Consider the following 23000-nt stretch of genomic DNA (forward strand, 5'->3'; position numbering starts at 1 on the left):
CTCCAGGTTCAATCAGAAATCCAGTGAGAAGGTAACGGTAAAAGAAATGAGGAGAAAAACTGCCTGTTGCTGTACGCTGCATGAATATTTGCACCTGCCAACAGGCCATCAAAAAGCAAATTGGCACTAAGTCACAATTCACCATTTGCTATTTATATTCTGGCAGCATTATGTTTGTGCAATTTCTATCAGTCAAAGCCTCCTCTTTAGGGATGGGGATAAGAAAACGAGATACTGTAATCTACTTCTGCTATTGCTGTTTGTATTCACTGAGTTATCTGGTGCTTGATGTGTGCCTCATGCATCACTTTTTATTCAAAAATTGATATATTTATCAAAAAATTATTTTAACACACTAGCCTTACTCAAATATGTACAAAGGCTTTGGCAGACATTTTCAGCCATGCATTTTATGTGATTTATGCATTGGCATGCAAAAGGCAACATTTAATTGTGCATGTGTATCGTAATGACAGCCTTGTGAAGGCACCTCGCTGGAGCAGTGGAGACAATTTTACAAGTAAGCAGCCTGTTACTAAGTCTTTCTGAAGGCTTTTAAATCTGGGAACTGGTGGACCCCCTTTAGATTGTACCAAGATTAGACAAAGACATACTGTTTAATCATTTCATCCTAGTTGTAAGTTTTTTAGTTCGTTTTAAACTGGTCAAATTTCATTTTAAAACCCCAAATTACCTTAGGTAAAATTTGGATAGATCATCCGACTTGCAGAGTTTGGGTATGGATGAGAATTTGACTATGCCACTGCAGAAAGCATCCCTAGTTCTGTAGTGAAGATAGAGCTTTTAAAAGTGATGAGCACTTTCTGCCCTATGCAGTGCAACACACGGCTTGTAATACAAAGACCTGACACTGCGCTGAGGAAGGAGATCGTCATCAGAATGAAACTGGTTACAGACCTAGGAGATACACCCACGACTCCTGCATCTTTCTGCACTATTTCCTGTTTGTGTGGAGAATACCAACAGCAAGGAATTGAACCCGCAGTTGCAAAGGAGCTGTGGAGAGACAGAGAGAACAAAGAGGATAAGCAATATAAGGTGGCATGTTTAGTGCCAAGCAAGGAAGGAACAAGATACCGACAAGAAGTGCTGAAATCTGAACTGATACAAAGTCATGTTCTTAAGCATTTTAAGGGGACTTCCTAACAATTATTCTTCCTTCCACTTCTGCACTTGTGTACTTCCACAGCAGCTCTACCTCAGTCTGAATCACTGCTAACATGGTGCTTGTCCCTTTCCTCCCCTCTATTGCACCCACATCAGCATCCATCTGATTTTGTAGCAAGCTCATGGTTGTAGCTAAACTGGTGAAAAACAAAGCTTTTTATGCAGGGTTTCCCCCGCGGGCTGCCCTGCCACAGTCAGACAAGCACCCCTGCCAGTGCAGCAGAGCGGGTGGGACTGTCACCTCCAGTAGCTCCTAAGGCTGTGGTTTCACTGGCTGAGCAACCCAGGCATCCAGCAGAAGCAGGGAGGAAGAGAGGGCTTGTGCCAGATTTAAGGTTTGAAGAAAGAAAAAAGCACAGGCGGTGACCCCGACAAACATACAGAGATGAATCCCAGTGCAGAAAATTTACATCCCAAGCTAAAAAGCAAAGCAAGGTTGGACACAGAGCAAGGAATCCATAGAATGGAAATAAACTTGGAGAGAGGCATGTCAACAGGTTGTGTTAATCACCAGGCAAAAATTGTTAACACGTGACCGTGTTTAACTGAGAACAAACTGAAAGGGAAACGAATGGACAATTTATAACATTTTGCTATTCTTTTATCCTGCACTGCTTAAGCCTTTGTTTACACAGATAACTTTCCATTCTGTTCAAAATAATGGAGGAAAGCAGCTGCACAGGGATTCCACAATAAAAGTTCCTTCATCTCTCAAACAGGTGAGAGAACAAGGTACAGGGAGATACGCTTTTACTTGCAAAGTAAGTTACTGAAATTCACAGCGTCATTCATCACGCTGTGTGATATAATCACATACCAGTAGTGCTTTACATATGAGCCCAAGTTTTCTGATCTTTTGCTCAGTGCAGGACTATAAACTGGGTGTGCTTGGAAATGCCTGAAGTCTAGGATGAGATTGTGCTCTTGGCAAAGCATCACATGCTGAATTTCTTTAGCTATGGACAACACACGCTTACTTGATTCAGGAAGAGGAGGAAGGCAGCTATTTTCTCCCAGAAGCTTATCCTGCTCATTTATTATGCCCCTCCAGAGCATATGGCCAGAAGCAAAGACAACTGTTTTTCATAGAGCTTAAGGAAAGTGACTTGAGCTTGACCACCTTGTGCTGACAAAGAATGGGCTTAAGTAAATCATGGCATGCATGTGCACCACTGCAGCACAGCACCAACCCACCGTCCCTTCACAGCATGCTTTATTTTGCAACTTCTCTGTTACTATTAGGACAGAGAAAAGCAGCACCACGGCAGGGATAACACACCCACCCCAGCATATCCATGCTAGACAGCACTGCTGGCCACCTATGTGGGGTGCAGAGAAGACTCACATATCACTTTGGCATGGTTGGGAACTAAAAGCAAACAAAGGAATTTCTGCAGAACAAGTCAGGTGCCTAGATGATAAATGAAGTCTAAGCTATTGTCCTATGCTCTCCTTATAGGGATGGATACACAAGCACCTTCAGAGAGCAATTAATCCCATCCTAAAATACATGTTCAAGACAGGCATGATGAACAGCCTGTTGAAGGGACCATGTTTTCACCCTAACTGTGAAGGAAAGAGTGATTAGCTGAGGCTTTGACATCTAGGTTTAAAATCTTTAAAGCCAGAAGAGATGAACCTCAGTCTCAGGGGGAAGGAAAGAAGCACATAACAGGCAGTTCAGCTCCCCTTCTTCCTCTGACCAGAGGCAGAACATATCTCTCATCGTCCCTGAAACAGGAAAACATAGTCGCAGCAGAACCAGTCTCCACTTCTGCCACTAGCTACCCACTCACTGATACTTGTATGCTTTGAAGAGAGATGGCAAACATCTCCCTCTGTTCCTTGAACAGGTGCTATCTGGGGAGGGAGCCCATGCTCTCCCCACAGAGCATCAATCTAACCTCACCTGTACTGTGCAAACCAACTTACAGGCACAGACCCTGTTACCAAAATTAATAGCGTGATTTCACAGACCCCTTAAGTCAGGGCAGCAGTGTTCAGAAACGCTCACGCACTGCCTCTTCACGGCTGCCCTTCCCTGTGCCAGCTCCGTCCTCTGCTTTGTGCTGGCTCACACACTGCTGTGTGACTTGGTGAGCCAGCTGAACCGAGAGAGGTGAAAAGGCATTAGTTGAGAAGACTTCCCTGATTAAAAGTTAGGCTAATTCATTCAAGAAAGTGACATTCATTCCCCAGTTATCTTCAAATACATCAATTCACTCTGAAAATAGACTGGATCTGTCGGCACTTAAAATTATATTCCCACTTATTCTGTTCATTCTACAGAATATCATAACGAAGAAATCAGCCTTTTAAATAGCCTGCTGCCTCAGATTACAGAAGTTTGCTTGTGAATTATTCTCTTTTCTGTTTTGAAAAGCACATAAATTTTTAACACAAGTGTCACTAAAATTCCCTGTCCTTCAACAAGGACATTCTAATAATTTGTCAACAGCAAAAAAAAATAATCACAGTTTACTGGGTATCCACTAATAATCTTCTGCTGAGAAAAAAGCATCTGATGTGTTTCAGAATTATACGGGAAAAAAAATGCCTTTTTTTTTGTAATTTCAGAAGATCCAACAGGGTTGGTGTGACAATTAGGGAATATTTAAATGCTTGATAGTCATTGGAAATACTCTGACAGTGATGGCCAAATAATTTCAGGCGTAAGAAGAAAAGAAAGTCTCAGACTGATGAATAACTTGACATTTGACCTGCTGTTCACTTCCTAAGCTGGAAAAAAATGCAGTTCATATTGAATTGAAGCTGGTTAAGAAAGCATAAAACACTGTTTCATGTTTCCGTACTACCTTACTGTCTAATGCTCTTTTCATAAAGTTGTTTTATTCACTGGTTCTAACATGCATATTGAGGAGAGTGGTAAATATCTAGGACAAAGCAATTACCGTAACCCATAAATGTTACAGAAAATAATGTAAACCTTTATAAAACCATGAGTGAAATTTCAAATTTAGTATTTAAATTTTTTGCTTATGCAAATTTATAATAAAGCACATGTAATCTCTGTTGTTAAGTATCAAGACTTTCTAATAGTAAGCTTTTTCTGGCACACTTACACTGGCCTGAAGTTGGTGGGGAGTACACTTAACAGAAGGCATTTTCCCCACAAAGGGTATATGAACCACCATTATATGGCTGCATGAACAAAAAAAACAGCCAAACAAAAAAAACCACCCAGAACATTGGCCATAAGAAACAGAGTCCCAGCAGGATAATAAAGTTCTCTGAAAATTCGGGACTTCAGGCGTATGAAGTCTTTCTCTCTGAAGATCTGGGACTTGAGGCACAGAAATTCCCTGCCAAGGTACTACATCCAAACTTCAGTGGAAGATAAATAGTTGTAGACCAAGATCATTTGGTCTTTATTCTCAGATAACATAAAGATGAGGAAGCCTTTCTCTTCTGAGAAAAGCAAATTGAAATGAAATGTTTACAACCAATGTTTACTAAGGATTATACCCTCACCCTGCCTTCTATTAAGAGACTCCTGTTGCTTAAGAAACCAGGTGTTAACCCCTCAAAGCGGATGACATTTTCCAACCCTGCATATTTCACAAAGCTTGAACACATTCAGAGGGAAAGAAAGTTTACGTAAGACACAAAACAGATGTTTAATAAATTTGAGTAATCTGACAGGCAAGTAATGTTTTGGTCTTTCCAAAGGACAGCCACAGAAAGGAAGCAACTACTTTCTTCCAGACACAATAAAGAGGACTTTGGTTTGGTTTTAATTAAAGAGACCAGATCATAACTGAAAGAAGAATCCTTACCTCCTGTGTTATACTTTGATCCCACCTTTGATGCTAATTGGAAAGAAACAACTCTGACTTTCTATTTAGCATCAGTAGTATCAAGAAACTACTCTGACTTTCTATTTAGCATCAGTAGTATCATTCCAGTCACATCAGTGTCATTCACTCAGAGTAAGACATGATCAGTGACAAGCATCATGTTGGTCACGGTAAAACCTGGTCTGAGTCACTGAATCATCCCAGCAGTCTAACATGAGAATCAGTCATGTCTTCAGGATTATCTAGAAAAGAACAACACTGACTCTTTCTGCTTAGGAGTAGTTTTAAAGCAGATCACTTTGGGCACTGAAACAACTATAAAAGTAAATATAATATAAATGGCATGGACACTAAACATAAAAGGGTTTTCTTTCCCAGAATGATCTGCAGTAGATGCAACCATCAGCTATTTTTACTATTCCTTAAAAAAATCTATTTCTTTTTTACTTAAACGGGTTTGAATCTATAGGGGAGATCATATTAAAACAAACATAAGAAAATTCATAAATTTTACTATGGTTTTATGGAATCAATCCCATTCTCTACAAACTAAGTTAGGTGAGACTGGTAGAAATAAAACTGGAGCAAAATCAAGCAGAATTGTATATCTACACCCTCTCTTGTACAATACACAACTTCTACTTGGCAGTGTTGTGTTTCACAAGTCTTATGGTAGAAGTGTCGACCTTTCAAAGTGCCCAAGATCTATCTATATATGATTACCATTATGTGTACAAGGGTGAAAAAATGTTCTTCCTCCTTCACATGAGTCATTTTAGCTAAAGCTGTTGTCCTCTCACCTAGCAGAAAGGGACTGTATTTGCTTGTTCTATCACGTAGTCGTAACTCAGCCAAACGCTTAGCTGAAAGACCGCTATATTTTGGACCTCTGCAGCCTTCAGTTAGCATATCCAACTAATTTTTCAGTAAATACAGACAAACTGGAAATTAGAAACAAAAAGCAAGAGACAAAAAAAAAATTATTCCACACTTGTATGCAACCCCTCCATAAAGCTAACACCATGACCAACAGCTTCAACTGCCTAATGATCATGAACTTTCAACTCATGGCCTGATTTTCAGGCACTGATCACCTATAACTGCAACTGAAGTCAGTTCTTGTCTGAGAGCTCACAACAGACTCAAATTAAAGTACAGAAATTCAGTCATAAAAAGCTAGATAACTTAAGAGGGGGAAGGATATTCTACATAATTTATCTTCTTACAGCAGAATAAACAGAAATGTGCTAGAAAAGATATTTGATTAATTTTATACTTTGCTTTTATGCCAAAGGCAGGAAATACAAAGTGAAAGTAATATATCCTTTTTTTGAAAGCAGCAGTGCCTACTTTTCCCTCACCTCCCCCAAGCATCTGTATTTGCTTGAAAAAAAGTCATGCAACCAGCTAACTGGATGTGTGTAAAAGATCGAGGATTATCTATTCAAGCTTTCACTGGCTTCTTGGAATATAGGAATATTTGGAAATTCTGCAATTCGATATTGTTTGTTAACAGCAAGAAGCATGTAAGATTTTTCTCATGTATCCTTTCCCTTTACAATACTGCATTTGCAAAGATTGATGAAAAGGCCTTCACTGTGGCTTCTGTTTTTCAAGTCTCCCATACAAACTCTCTCCATGTACTTTATGGGTTTTTTCCCGGCAAAAAGTAACATTTACAGGCCCATATGAAGCCATGTGAATCTCTCCTTCCTTTTTTTTTTCCTCGCTTGTGAGAAGCTAATACAATGAGCCAAGCATGGTATGATTATGTAACATCAAAACATTAACACCAAAAGAATCAATTTTCCTTTAGAAGGACAAATGACACCAGAGTTACTTCACTTTTAAACAGCCCGAAGAGCAACAGCACTGGGGGGGAAATGGAAGTAGGTCATGTTTTTCTCCTGTTTCATTATATCCAGAACAGACATAGAAATCTGAAGATTTTTGCTCTAATAAAAACAAGTCATCTGCACACGATGGGAGAAAGAGGATTGCCTAAGCGCAAGGGTATTGAATATTGTCTCTCCTGGAAGAGAATTTAAAAGAAAAAAAAAACCCACACCAAAAAACCCAACAAGCCAAAAACCACAAAAAAACCCCAAAACCACAACAAACCCAAACCAAAACAAAAACAAACCAAGAACACCACCACATGGGTAAAAACTTTTCCCAGTTTTAGCTAATTGGGGGGTGGTGGTGGTGAACAAAAGGAATTGTAGGAGTAGCAAGGAAGGAAGACTAGAAGATGGACAGTCCCAACTACTTCACTACTTTCCCCAAATTCAGGAAGTAGCAGCACCAGTACCTGTTTCTATTTTTAGAGACTTCACAAGCAAATAATAAACTGTCATGACTTAAACTTCATACCATCCTACAAGACACATTACAAGCAGCAATAAAACCACTCAAAGTTTGCCCATTTGCTAATCGAGAAAAATCTGTCCAGCAAAATTCCTCAAGCTGTAGGAAACAAAATCTTCTCAGTTTATACTTGTATCATATTTGGAAGGTTATTTTCATAACCACAGCAGCTCAAGTTTTGGAAAGAGTAGTCCAGACCTTCAAACATGCAAAAAGCCTTTAATTCTCCACTCAAAAGCAAGGCCACAGATGTGCTTAGGCCTGTATGTTTAACATCCTCTGTCTGCAGTCACACTTGCCATTCCTAAAATATTTTGTTGAAATGGTGTCACTTTCTTTTTCTGTGTATACTGCACTGATCGGCTAAAAACAGCAAGTTTATAAACAGGAACATGGGTTTTCCAACATGAATAAAGATCTCAATTTAGATGTATTAAAAAAGTTTTTCTGTTTTGCGAGACAGGACTAAAAAATTAATGCCTTTTAGAGCAGACTGAAAACTGTATGTATTGCTCCATTTGACTATACATACCTTAAAGCAAAAGGCTTTAGGAATCTGCTCTAAGAGACTTTATAATGTAAGCATCCTGCAAATTTCACCACAAGATTTGACTTTAAAACCAGCTGGGCTTTCCTTGAATAGAGGTAGTTATGAAGTAAAAGCCTCAGAAAATAATGATATTGAAGTGATCTGAACAGAGAGTTGTCTAAATACCCAGGTCTTCCAGGTGTTGCTGAAGTTTAAAAACAAGAAATAATGTTGGTATCTTCTAATGTTGAAGATCAGAAAAAATCCTGTTTTCTCAAACTCCCAGAAGCAAAGCTGGAGTTATATGGGTATACTGCATCCACACATTACTTACTTTTGCTTCTAAACATTTTAATGAAAGGTACCTATTCTCAAAATGGTTCCTACTAACTGTTTTTTTAAATAGAACAATTAACTCTTAAAAATTGCATGACTTTCCAAAGAATGGTGAAGTAGCAGCTGTGGAGGGGTAAAAAAAGTTTGTCTCTGGGATAACAGGGATATTTATTCACACCCCATAAGATAAGCAGCACAACTTCCATTAGCATTTGATATTTTAAACTAGGACTACACTTTTGAACAGTGACAATTACCTAAAGACTGCTAATTTTAGTCTGTTTGCTACGGATATTTGATAGACATTCTGAAGGGCACAAAAGCACAAGTTGCTACATACATGAGCATTTCATTTGATGACAGTGCAGTTCACACGTACTCACCTGTCCAGAGAACTTACTTTCTACTACAACAAAATCTGAGACTGAACACACAGTTGGAGTTGGGTCACAAACAGCAGCAGAGGGTAGACCAAAAAGCATGTGCATGTACACACACAAAACAGACAAACCAAACCTAATTGGAATTCCTTCATCTTTAATACAAGGATAAGATTTTTTCAGTGACCATAAGCACTTTCACAGACAGAGCACTACATGTGTAAGATCTACGTATCTCACTAGTAACCCCCCATTTTGCAGAAGGGAAAAAGGCATGGAAGTCACCATAGCTACATAAAATGCAAGTAACAAAGGATGAAATTTGAACTCAGGCTTCCAGTTTCCTATTCACTGAACACTGAGGACTTTGAAAAAAACATACATTCCAGTACACTTTCATGACGGCAACAGTGTTCAAAAAAACCTTACAAGTTAATTACCTAAGTGTGTCATGTTAAAAATATTAGTGGTTACTAACAGCTAGATATTGTAAAACAGAATCAGTTGTTGTATCAACACTAATTCAAACTAATTCTTCTGATCACACACACACACAAGCAGTAGTAACTCTGTTTCCTTGCCAAGTACAAACCTAGATTAATTTCAATGCGGTATAGAGAAACTTCAGATGAGATTGTTTTGATTCTTTCCTTGCACTCAACATGTGTGAGAGTACTTGGTGCCTGTAAGAGTGATATAAATTAGAGAAAACTTTGATGATTTCAAGTTACTACCCTAAGGATTTGCCAGAGGGGGAAAAAAAAAAAAAAAATCTGTATAGACTATAACTATGGTTTACTAGATGAAGGGCAAAACAGCACCAAGGAAATATATCAAGAGTTTAGAAAGTAAACAACTGATGTAATATTTGAAGGGGAAAAAAAAAAAAAACAACACAAACAACAAAACGAACACCAAGGACTTTCACCTCTTCTGAAGCTGTTCAAACAAACAGAATAACAACTGTAATTTACAGTTCACTTCACTGTTTAATGTTATTCTATTGCACCATCATCTAGTTAATGCTGATATAGCAGTCATTTTCTCCGCAACATGAATTCATTAGCCAACGAATCACAGTTGAAATAAGAAGAGAACTGGTTTGAAAACATGTGTTTTTAGAAAAGCCTGAATAACCTTTAGCCACCCCAACCTCCACATCCTTACCGGAACATCAAAAGTTTCTTGTGTGTCATCCAGCATCTGAATTTTGATAGAGATGAGTTTTCCTGGAGGTGTCATAGGCGGTTTCTGTCCATGCTCCAAGGTACTGATCCCAGCATTTTCCTGAGCTCCCAATCGGGATCCTGCTGTTGGTCTCTGCTCTGTTTCACCCATGTTTAGGGAAACACGTTTCTTATATCTGATAAAAGAATAAGGGCAAAGAAGACCATATCACTTACAAATAAGAGGTTTTCCACATAAGCATTATGGTACGTATACTTACAGCTAATAAACCATATGACCATTAACATAAAGTGAGGAGAGCAGGTGGGACAACTCATCACTTGCTGACCATCTCCTGTCTGTATCAGCATTTCTTCCTCTGGCCCTCTGCAGCTGCCACCTTGCTTAAGGGTCTGTGAAGCAGGAAAGCCAAAGGAGTACAAAATCACCCCAATTACACGGCCTAAATATTTTGTTTCCTTTGGGGATCAGAGCTGCTCTAGAACCTACAGCCCAGCCTGATCCCACTGATAGGCCAAGGCCTGTAAGGACATGCTACTGGGAAGGCCCAAAAAAGCCAGAGCAATAACACTGGTTGAGAAAAGCACGGGGAATCAGATTTCCCACGGAGCCCTGTAAGCGGAAGGGGAATAGCAAGGAACCCACCTTCCTCGCTGTGCTAGGGGAAGGCTAGACCTGCACCAGCTCACCTGCACCGCTTGCTGAATATGGATGTCTGCTTCGTACCCATGGAAAATAACCTCAGAAAATGGCTTGCTAATTTTGTTTCCATGCAGCTTTCACACCATATTACAGAGCACATTTCTGCTAAATAATTATTCTATCCTAAAAAGAAAGCAGAGCTACAACAGTGATTCACTGTGATTTTTTCATTAACTGGCACAATTTTGAACCTTCTTTTCTAATTCAAGGACCATTAGTTTTACTTGTCAAATGTTACACATCATACTAGACTTTTATTTCACTTTTTCCCCCTGCTTTTTGACACTCTAGCTGGGTTTCTGATGAAACCCACGGCTACTGTCTATTTATCTTTCTTGGTAATCACATTTTCATTCTGCGTGGCTTTTATATGCTGATCAATGACCATTAAAAAAAAACACGTAGCACACAAAGAACGGGAATGTAACTTCCCAGCTGAACAGAAGCACAAGAAGAGTACTGTCTATCACTGCCTTTACGCTGAGGTTACAATTATTGAGAAACCTATGGGAAAAATCGTAAGCACAAGATAGCCTATGTATTAGTGAATGCATCACCAGTTCAACAGTATATTATAAAGAACAGTGCCAGGTAATAAGACACCAGTTCCCTCCAAAATGACATAATAAAAACAGTCCTTTCTTCAGCAGGATATACTATTTACTAGACATCACTCTTCCATGTCCCTGACTAATCTGTTCCCACACATTTTTCACACAGTAAGTAGCTTGGAGTAAAATTTTTTTAAAACAGCACTTTGATTAAAAGACGTGTTAGCTTAGAAGGAAGGCAATGAAAAATTAGGGATCACACACTTCTACTTATCACCTCAAAAGGCATGATTGAAGGAGAACAAAAAAATGCAGGCAAACTTTTCGGCACTATCTACCCATCAAGGTTGGAGAGACATTAAGGAAACCTACCCAAGTACATGCCAAACACTACTGGAGAGGCAAAGTTTTCCTCACTTGGCATTGTAATCTAAAAACATAAGAGGAATGAATTAAATTTATTTTATTCTTTAAAACTAAATTCAATCTTTTTATGAGACAAGAAGTGCCAACAAGAAAGCTGCAGTTGGAGGCAGGAATTCTAGAAGACACCAAGCTCTACATAGCGAGACTTCAAGCCTACTTACAAAGAAATCTAATTTTTCTGCATGCGAAGTACAGAGGAACATTTAAAAAGGTAACACATGCATCCTGTCTGGAAGTGCCACTACACACACAGAGATACTGGTCCACGTCCTTATTAATTCAAAAGCCAGTTTAAGAGCTCTTCTGAAGTCACCATATACTGCAGACAGCACCAACATGGCAGAAAAGATTGCTGTATTACTACAGTAGGTTTTGGCTAAGTATACATTTAAAGTGGATGAAGAAATCTGTTCTTTCCATTAAATCCTAAACATAGGAATCAATTCAGTCAGTTCAAGGGATACCATTAAATAATCAATGCAAGGAAATATTACAGAGTTTGAACCTTTCTATAAATGTCCTTCTGACTAGATGATCTAGTGGCCCACACACACATTGAGACAGGCCAATAAACTTAGTGAAACAAGGAAAAAAGACCCAAATTTAGGAGCCAAAAAAAATCATGGAAGAAAAGTACAAGCCAAACCACTCCATATATACAGCCAAGAAGTTTTTTATTAACAGTTAGTAGTATAGAAACTCTTGTAATATATATATTGAACCATTAGTTACACACACACTTCCCTTTGGAAGCAAAGATCTAAGAAGTATTGGCCATCCTGATCACATGCATCTGCTACTTACAAAATTAGAAGCAGACTTCCTTTTTTAATCTGTATGTATATCTAAACATCAGTATGTTGCACTGGACATTATTTAAGGTTTTTTCTGTGTGACACTAGTCTCACTGTGGTGCTGTCATAACATCAGCATAATATCTTTATTATGCCTTTATGTAAGAGGCCTTAAAATTATTACAATTAAGCTCTCTAAAATAATACAGTGCATTGGTCAAGCTGCATACCTTTCTCTAAATCACTTTGATCTAGAAGACAGCAAACTAAGGTCACAGAATGCAACAGAAGAGTATTAAGCAAATATTGAACAAACCTGGGGGGGGATTAGGATACCTAACATCTGTCACAATGAGGAGAAGGATCAAGTTTGGACAGAGAATGGAGAATTTTAAGAACACTTTAGTAGAAAGATGACATTGATGAATTGTGGAGGGTATTAATGGAGAAGAAAAAGCAGTGGCCACCAGATTTTAACATATGTGGCTCTAAGCAAAACGTAAGTGGAGGTAGACAACCAGTAAAGGAGCAAAGAGTGACAAATAAAAAGGACTCATCTGAACTCTGAAAATTAAAGAGTTTCTGCCTGCTCTTGACAGCTGGTGAAACCCAAGGCCAAAATTGCATCTATCATTTCTGCTGCAGATTTGCTGGGTGTCAGTGCCCTTCTCAGTAGCGTCGTAGCATCTGCAAAGATGGAGAGAGACCGCTGCAGTGAGCTAACCTGCATCAGGAGAAAAGTTACCTGAGACAGCAGAGCTGCCCAGAACAGAGCCTTGGCCCCTCCTGCTCCTTCCCAGCTCCCACCCATTCAGTCCTGCCTTATGCCATGCACTGACTCACACCTTCCTCGGAGCCTTCACTGAGCCAATGCACCTAACACAAAAGAAAAAAATTCAGTGTTTTGTTCTTTGCTGGGTTAGCAAATTAAATCAGCTCTCAGCAGGCTGGCAAACCTAAAGCCAGGGTAAGCTGAGCCCACCCAGCTGCTGGGAGGCCACGAGACTGACTCAAGACATCTCACCCAACTCTACCTGAAACACCTGGAAGGCACAAAAAGCTACAACTGCCATTAGATAGATTAGCAAACATGTTTTTGTCCTAATCACACGTTAACAATCCTTTTACACAGATACTAAATACTTTGATTGAAATTTTAAGTTCTGTATATACTCATGCATTAACTGGACAAAGGCCACAATGTGGCTCAGCATAAAGCAATTTTAGTTCTCCATGTTCAAAACAGGTGCATTTTATAGCATTGGAAAGGTTCAAGCCAATTTCCATGTCTTTTTCTGACAGGATGAAAAAACAATCAAACTGATGTAGTCTAAAGGGAGCTCGGAGTATAAACAGCACTTTGGGGGGGTTGGGGAGGGTTGGGAATAAAGGGTTACAAAACTTACCAAATATTGAGAAAAAGAGAAGTAATAAGCCACTGTTAAAAATGTGGAGAGGGGTCATGTTGGAATAGATGCTAATCTGACCTGTTAACTACTCTCCTCTTCCAGATCAGACAATGAGGTTTGGACATTTGATGCAAGAGGTTCCCAGAAGCCTGAAGACTCCTGTTATAGGGGGAGAATGGTACCAGGTATCTAGGCCTTTTCCACTTCTTTTGCTTTGCTTAAACACATTTTCACAGCACGAAACAGAAGGCTGCACACTGCTCACTGTTCTCCTTTTAAAGGTGGGGAAGCCTGAGGCACAGTGGGATGGTGTGACTGGCCTGCAAAGTCACTGAGCAGACCAGCTGCGGATCTGTCTCTCAGATCATATGGCAATGAAACATTTGAAAGAGATTGAAGTAATCAATATAATACCAGATGAGATGAGTCAAACTGACTCAATGGCTTATAAACCTCAGTAAGAACTAGGAAGGTACCAGAGGACTAGAAAGGAACAAATTCAACCCAGATCTTCCGAAGGGTAACAAACATGAAGCAGAAAGGAGAAAGAGGGGCAATCCAGGCAAACCGCTCAGATGTGCTTTTAACTCTCAGCTTCTTGTAAAACTTTTGGAAAGCCTCAGCTGTGGAGAGGACTACAGTGAATACTGCTAGGTAACACTTCTGTCAAGTACTCATCTTAAGTTCTAAGCACTTTCATATTTGCAGAAAAACATAAAACTTGACAAACTGGAGTAAGTTTAAGGAATCATCACAAATAAGTTCTACAGAAATACCAGGTAATATGCACAGGTCACACGTGGAGGGCTCAGAGAGAGCAGCTGTGACAAATCTAACTGAGGGTGGAGATACAACCTCTCTCCAAGACCCAGTGCACCCCTGCACCTGACATTAATGCTTGAAAGCACAAGGAGCAGGGCATGTCTGCACCTCTGCAGCTCAACTGCAGAGGCTAATTTATCAACCAAGCCCACTTCTCATATGATGTGCCGATCCTTCACATTTCCTTTTCCCTCCCCATGGACAACAGCAAAGTACGTGTAAATGTATCACTCTGTCAAAAGCACATAGCAGACCTGTACTCATTAAGAGAAAATTCTATACCTGCAGCATAAATTGTCAGTGAGGCTGCACTTTCATTAATATACCAGAATGATTATAAACATGAAATAAGAGACTAAGTTTTCTGAACCCATATTAAAAAAAATATATAATACAAGGCAAGAGGACCAGGAAGACTGAAAACGAATCTAGTCTGAAATGATGGTGAGCAGACAGAGCGCAAATATAGCTCAAGTTTTTATATTTTGTGAAACATTATCCCAGTTAATTTCCACAAGTCCATGGCAGACTTGCACAACGCAAATAAGGCAATTACAAAAATTCAAGCTATTCATCTAAATAATACTAATACAATTTCTTTGATAAAAAACAATTTTGAAAGTTGCAATGAATCAATGCAAAAGAAAGAAACCATCTCCAGCACTTGCTCAGCAGAAAACTCATGCATACCAGGTGCAGCAGTGGTGAAAGTCAACCTGCGAGGCAGCAGACATGATGCACACGACTAGCCATCGCAGCAATAAATGGCAAATTTTCAAGTCATGCTACATAAAATGATGGATCAGCCCTGTTCCAGGCAAACAACAATAACCAAAATTGGTTTCCTGAGCAGGAGTCACCATGTACCACAGGGGACAGCTGTGTGGGAATACCTAGAGGTGACAGATTTATCCTTTTCACAAATACAAAACAAGTATGTTCAGCAGGAAGGAGAAGTCCGCAGCAGAGAAAGGGGTATTTTTTTGAAAGCTTTGAAGTCACCATCATCTTAGGAGTCTTTGGCAGTTTCTCATGTGAGAATATCAAAGATTTCTTGGAAAAATCTTCTCTTCAAAGGCTGATTTTCTTAAGGAACTACAAAAATCCACAAACAGATGCCTCACTAACACAATGTTCATGCTTTACATTATTCGGCACAGAACCTCATACACTCTTGAAATTACATAAAGGTCCTTACAAAGAAAAACATACATTAGAAATCTGACATAAATCCAGAAATTTTTCATCAGGCTAACAGACCAGCATTTTTGTGGAAGCAAAGAAATGTGACACCAAAAAGCTCTTAATAGAAAAACAGCTCAAGCTTGAAGGGCAGTAGCACAGACACAGGTGCTGGGTGTCTGCTTCTCTGCTTGCACCCAGCAGACTATGCTTGGTTGCTCAGCCTCTAATGGAAACATTGCAACTGAAGGTGGTTTATGGATTCATTTTCAGACACCTGTCTGCCCTTTCTGCTCACATCCACAATATTCAGATAGAGAAGGAAGTATTATAAAAAGCCAATTCTTCTGTACCACTGAGCTGTATTTTAACGTTGTAAATGATGACACACGAAGTCAGAAGTAGGGAGGTTCTAGGTGAGGTCTGGTGAAGATGATCAGCACTGAAGCTCATATCTACTCTCCTGACTATATAGGGGACAACAGGATGAAGGGGGAGCTCCTTAACTGGGCTTAATTTCTAAACACAGATTTGCTTTTTCTTTTTCCTGTCCCTAAAGACACAGAAAATTAACCTCTTAAAACCTGCCTGCCCACAAAAACACCACAGCTGTCTACTTTTTGCAAGTCTCAGAACCAGATATTTCAGCATTCTGCAGACTTCCTAAAATTTGCAGCAATAAGAAATGCCCTCAACTAGGGCAGAGTATCAATAATAGAATAAAATTCATCACCTGTCATGAAAATAAAGATAGCCCACAAAGTTGCCCACCTTGGTCAGACTCTGAAAACGTCTAAATCACACTGTCTTATCCCTTGACCCAGTTTCTATGGTACTGTCATGTAGATGGACAAAATACTCAGATTTGTAGAGCAATACAGTAAGCTTAGTTGTTAGCACCAAACCAGCTAGAACATGAAACCAATATCAAATTTAGGGACCTAAACAGCAAGTAACACAAAGCTTTACAAACTCAAACTATTCAGTATGCTAATAATGTGGCCTGAAATCCAGAATAATGAACATTTATCTACGTATAGGACAAAAAAAACACCTCTCACAAGCCTATCTGTCCAGCATTCAGAGTGCCTGCATTCATTACTGCTTCTACCTTTAGGGCCATTCAGCTTCCAAGTGGAGCTCATTTATCTTCATTGCATTCAGGTCCTAAAGCTGTTTGCAATTCTGTGGCACTAGCAGCTGTCCCAGATTCCAAGTCTTCTGCCAGATGTCAGCAAAGAGCAGTCCCATCCCGCACGAATCTGATGTATGCTATCTTTTTTCCTCAACCACACACCTGTCAGTACATCTATCAACAAGTGCTGTAATAGATTTCTGTATGCTTGTCAACTGCCTCTGTGAAAAACCCTCATCCCTTACGCATAAATACAGATTGAATCAAGCCAGTCTAGTCTACAAATATTCTTTTTTAAACCCACAAAACTAGAATTACTTTTGATGATTGTCAATGATATTAAACAAAACAGTAAACATATTGATTCGCTGTATGCTATGTTTTCCGGACAACCCTGCATTAGAAACTTATTGCAGGCAAGCCATCATATATATGTAAGTCAGCAATTAAGTGAAGCCTTCATATGCTCACACTCTCAAAGGAATCCTCAGAAACCTCTTCATACAAATTACTCCTGTTTATTCTTCACTATCCCTTCATGGCTTGCCTGTACCATGATCAATGTTATTTACTTGAATCAGGAATACCAATATCCTATTCAAACCAACACAGACCATTTTAAAGCTTTTTCTTCAGGTTTTAAATCAGTCAATTTGAAGGCACTGTACAAACAGGTAATTCTGGCTATTCCTGGAAGGAAAATTAGTGTCCCATCTGTTAAGCTGAGGGCATGATTAGCTCCAATTGCTCAGTTAGTGACTCTCCCCCAAGAACTGTGTTTTCCCTTCAAATCCAAAGGCACAGTCTGAGCAAAATGGGGAGCTCCTGGAGCCATGAATCCCTTAATAGTCCAGATGAAGATACTTCCACCCAAATGCTTCATCTGTTATTGGACACATTAAAATTTGAATTAAATACCGCTCACTTGCTTTGCATTTATTGTATCGCCATTTAACTACCATGTATGTGTTTATAACTTATTTGTACGTGAACTTCAACACAGTGGGGTTTTTTTAAATACTTTCCTGCCACTTTCCCAATTGAACAGATCACATCTTTTCTATAAAATTTCTGCATTACCTTGAGGCAGGGGGAGGATATTTCTTCTTTACTGTGAAACTCACAACCTGCTTTCTGAGATGTTTTTCAACCTGTTGTCAAAACTGACTGCATAAGACATGATGCTTAGGAAGAAGTTGCAAGCTACTGGTACCATATACTTTTATTCAATTTCATTGACACCCCTTCCATTCGGCATAACCTGTTTGTGCCAACCGTCACTAAAACCTATGGGAAAAAGTGAAACCTAACATGCTTGCACAAGTGACAAAGTGCAATTTAAAAAAAAAAAATCCATGGGGGGGGAATAGGAGTGAAGAGTGGGTGAAATACATGTTGAAGTCACCCAGCTAGTCCTTTATTGATGATAAAACATGTTGTAGAAGTGACAAGGTACATGTTATAATTTTAAGACGACCTAAAGCTGAGGTTGAGCTATAAAAGCATCATCATCTAGGTAAACAGCTATTTCACATTATGGACAGAAAGACTGTGGCACCTTTATTGCCATGTGGTAAATGCTAGGAACATATAAAGAGAGTTTAAGAAAACCTCTCTTTCTTGTGTTTCCATCCAGCACAGAGTTTCTTGATCAACTGGGTCATCACCTGAGCCCACAGTTTGTCACTAGAAAACACAAGCAAAGTGGGTAAGAACTTAAAAGTTTGGTGGTTCAATGGTAGTACAAATCACTCCTGAACTCATTAAAAAGCATTTTCCAAAACCCTTTCATGCCATCACTCTGCATAAATAAAGCTGTTGCACCAGCTGGAGTGCTCTGGGCTCATTCACCCATACAACACCTCATATGAAAGCCAAGCCGAATGTGCTTATAGTAGAAGAAAGTAATCTGATTTACTTCCAGATTTAACAGAATTCTGAAAGGGATCCAGCAACTCGTACCCAGCCTCAAGCATAACGCAGACATTTTCCATGAAATAAAAACATGTCAAAAGAATAAATAACACACTACATTAATACTACTGTTCAGCAGTTGGGGGAAAATCTGATACAGTCCTGGTTTTGAGAAATAAAACAGCTTGGGGGAAATACTATTTTTCTGAACCAAGTATGAGTATATAGCAGAGGTATTTACACTGCCCAAATACTGGAGCTTCAGGCACCAGAGCCTGATTGGGGTGTTCAGTAGCCCTTCGGAGGAACTTCTCTCTTCCTTGAGCAGGCAGACCCCTAGCAGAAGACCAACCTGCAGTGGTCAGCACGCCAAGACCCCTTTCTCTTTCCTGTTGAGAGAGATCGGTTACAATTTGTTGTATTTGTGGTGTGTTGCACGAGTACAGAGCAGAAGCTCATGAGCTTGCTACCACGCACGCTGTGCTGCACGAAAGGGGTACCCTTATGACTCAGTGGCTTGAAACCACAGATGAACACAGCATCAGTGTTCAGCATGATGCACCCAGGGAAAATGCCTATCCAAACATGGTCAGTTGAAGACATAATGGCCTTGACTAGTTTCCTTTTTGCCCAAAGCTTATGATCAGAATCCCACAAAATTATTACACAGGTCTTCCACCAGGAAAAACATATTTATGGTCACAGTTGTATGCTCAGTATACAACCCACTATAAAACCAGAAAAAAATCCCTGCAGGCTTTAAATATTTAAACATCTGTTCCCAAAAGACTTTTTATCAAGCAGTTTTACAAATTTATATAATTGAATATACAATTATTTTTTTTTTTTTTAATTAAGTCTTTCACCAGAAGCCTTTACTATGCTTGACCAAGGAAATACCACACTTGGTAATGACACAGTTTCTAGTAAGAAATGCTTGTACCATCAGGACAAAAAACTTGGTTTATGTACTGCTCTTTAGAAAACAATTTAATAGATTCTTTGGCATTCTGGTGGAGATATAGTGGCTCATGAGGTGTGATTGTATAATATCCAGATTCAAATAACCTACAGTGTTTTAAAATTATGTATTTATTCTTCCTTCAAAATTATTTTTAAAGTTATAGCAAAACTTTAAAACTTGCTTAGATTTCTATCTCATTTCTCTTTGTGCAAATGCTTGAGCCACCAAAAGATTCCTGGAGGAACTCTACCTGTGCTGAACAGCACAGTCTAGACACTGTCTGCCCCTGTTTGTCTGACGACAGCTCTCCGATCTTTCAAGATACAGTGCTTCTCTATCTTTAGATAATTGATAACACTGCTTTTATTCTGTGAACAGCTATCAGAGATACTGTGAGACAGACATACAGATACACTGCTGCCACAGGTAAATCCTCATTTTATGTCTGGCTAAATTATAAGTATTATATATGCTGCATGAAGGCAGACTAGGGTTGGTTTTCATACAAGACAGATTTAGACCAAAAGCACTCTATTAGCTGCTGTTGTGTCTGCAGAATAAACTGCTTTTTCCACTCTAACTTACTTCACAATGAAAACTGGCATGTTACTCCAAACCATAGCACTATTAAGTGCAAGCTTTAGAAGATGTACCTAGAGAAGGGCTTGCCTGTTCCACTACCCCATTGTCCCTTTATCAACAAACCTGTTTTAGTGCAGATTACATCCCTGTGGCTTCTGTTACATTTCAAAACTAATTACTCACCTGCTTACAAGTGTGAAAAAGCATTATCTGTGGAATCTGTACTTTTCACTACTAAAGGGGACAGTGGGAAGCATCAATTCTCTTGTTCTGTTCTCTTCCTTGCAGCGTTTGCAAGGAGAGAAAGCAGAAATACTGCCAAAGCAGCCCACTGGTCTGCACCCATGTCAAAACATCATTGGAAGTAACACTCCAAAACAGCCTTTACAGTCCAAGCAGGACGGAGAGGCGTAAGACTCAGATCCTTTTTTAAAATTAAGTTATCAAGAGGTAGAAGCTGTCAGTGAAAGATCAAGCAGAAAGAGTGACATAGTAAACAATACATTTCAAATCAGTCAAAGTGAAGGCTGCCCGAAAAATTTTAACAGGTCCTCTCACTAAATACAAGTCTCCCAGTAAAGCAGCACGGCAGAGCGCACTGCTGCGCCAGGCGAACACGGAGACTGAGTATTAGATTGCTCTTCCCTTTGAGAACATCCTATACTCCTCATATTCCTTTCTTGGCTCCTGAGTCTCAAGTAACTTTAGATTATGCTGAACACGGAAAGCAGCTTTTGTACCCATATCCGATAGTAGTAGACAGCATACCCATGGCAGGCAAAGACCTCTTTAGAGTAAATAACTAGTATCTCCCAGGAGTTTTTCCTTGCTGAGCATGCTTGAACTTCACACACTTTCCCAACGGCAACCCTACGTCTCCCCACAGAGCAGGCCATGGAGAGGAGAGGAGGGAGCCCACCTTTCCTGCCCTGGCTGTGGTGGGGCTGCTGGCACCCGGGCAGCGAGGAAGCGGAAGGCATGCATCTGGCGCACAGCAGGGACGGGAGACAGACCTGAGGGAGGCAAAGGAGCAGACTGGGACATGGGCCCAAAACAGGAGGGGGAGAGAGAGAAACAGGCAGGGAAGGGAGACAAGGATCCCGAGGCAGTGCATAAAACTAGGCAGGAAAAGGGAAAAAGGCGACTGCATGTGAGAGAAGAACTGGACAAGGGTGGGGATGGGTGCCAGGACAGTCAAGGTGTTCGGTCTCTGACAATGAGTCTGGACAGAAGGAGAAACCACAGGTGAAAGAGAATAAGAAGCCAAGAACTAGAGACAGGTCCCAAAAAGCGCAAAAGGATTGTCAGGAAAGGCAAGACAAATGAGAGGGAGGAAAAAAGTGCTCTTTGACAAGAGGGCTGTGTCCATTTCCTTCCAGAGCTGGGGCCTGAAGTCAACAGTCCTGTCCTGCATGTTCACAACAGCTCAGGGGGCTCCCTCACTCACAGGAGAGAGCCACACAGAGGAGCACGACGGTCTGCTGCTGCTGCCACTCACATCTCTCACCCCAGTGCCAGAAATCTCCAGTGAGGGTGTAAAATTTACAGCTTCTATGGCAGCTTTCATTTTCAAACAGAACGGATTTTCATTTTTTTCTTTAAACAGGGGAAAATTGCACACCTGACAGGAAAAGTTAAGGATCAGGAATTGTTTGCGTTTAAGCATGCCATCAAACCACAAGTTATCCTTCCTGTTCTTGCACACCATAACCTTCACTGATTTCCCTCCTAGGCCCTATCAAAGACCATTCTGCCTCTTTCACCACACGGGAGCACAGACAGTTATGGGGGAGGAAATCAGGCTTTATTTTTTTCCACGCTGTTCTATCCTTAAGGCTTATTTAACTACTTATACTCTGCTGTTAAGACAGAATTAACATCTTTCTGCATAGTAGGCTGATGTCCTCTCTCAAAAAGTACTTACTCCTTGTGAGAGGAAGAGGCATCACATTATCCTTACTCCCCATATGGTGAATTACAGACAGAAAACCCAGGTCCTCAAGACATGTAGATATTGGCTCCACGGGGAGTTTGGAGTCTAGATCTAATTTTGTACCACCAAAGTGAGACTCTTAAGGCCAAATAATTCTTCAAGTATTTCACATCCTGCAGCTTTCTTTACACATGATTATGGATCCTTTTACTACAGGCTGCATCCAGGAGCATGAGGCTTTCTAAAAACTAGCTCATGGATCTCAAGTCTACCAAGAATTTAACCATTTTCTGGGTAAGTCACTTCCTAACAACACAGGGAATTCTGTCAAGAATTGAATCCAACTCCTTAAATGTGGGAGGCCATCTGCTCTCTTCAACTACCCTCCTCTTTCAACATCTGCGAAAGGCAAGGAACAAGATCTTTCTCACAGACAACATCATATAGAACAGTGCATTACTACCATTCCCAACAAACAAGATGGAGATTGTGGGATGGGAAAAATGTAACTAAATAATTAGAGATTGTGTCATAAGTCACAAAAAGGGAGAATTACACCTTTTCACTATGGACTTTTGCTTTCCGACGTTAATCATGTTCTTTTAAACAGCATCTAATCTATAATGATATTTGAAGTACTAAGATGCACTGACTTCTTGAATGAACTTTAAAGAAAGCAAAGAACATGACTGACACAACCTTGAGAGTCCAGAAAACAGTATCTTTAATATACTCATACCTTCTGAATATGAATACTCCAATTCCTACAAGGTCTACAAG

At 39.9% G+C, this 23000-nt stretch overlaps 1 protein-coding gene across 7 annotated transcripts in view; it reads right to left on the reverse strand.

Moving 5' to 3' along the window:
- Positions 1–23000, reverse strand: part of FARP1 (FERM, ARH/RhoGEF and pleckstrin domain protein 1) — a 210864-nt gene that overhangs the window by 158413 nt on the left and 29451 nt on the right. For 6 of the 7 annotated variants that reach the window (XM_074859393.1, XM_074859392.1, XM_074859395.1 and 3 more), the window contains exon 2: positions 9786–9981. In XM_074859393.1, the coding sequence (XP_074715494.1) occupies positions 9786–9956 (171 nt within the window). In that variant the 5' untranslated portion in view covers positions 9957–9981. Of the gene's footprint in view, positions 1–9785; positions 9982–11431; positions 11466–23000 lie in introns of those variants that run through there. The other variant, XM_074859390.1, reaches the window with a different exon arrangement.

This window comes from Strix uralensis, chromosome 2 (genome assembly GCF_047716275.1).
Source record: "Strix uralensis isolate ZFMK-TIS-50842 chromosome 2, bStrUra1, whole genome shotgun sequence".
Lineage (NCBI taxonomy): Eukaryota > Metazoa > Chordata > Aves > Strigiformes > Strigidae > Strix > Strix uralensis.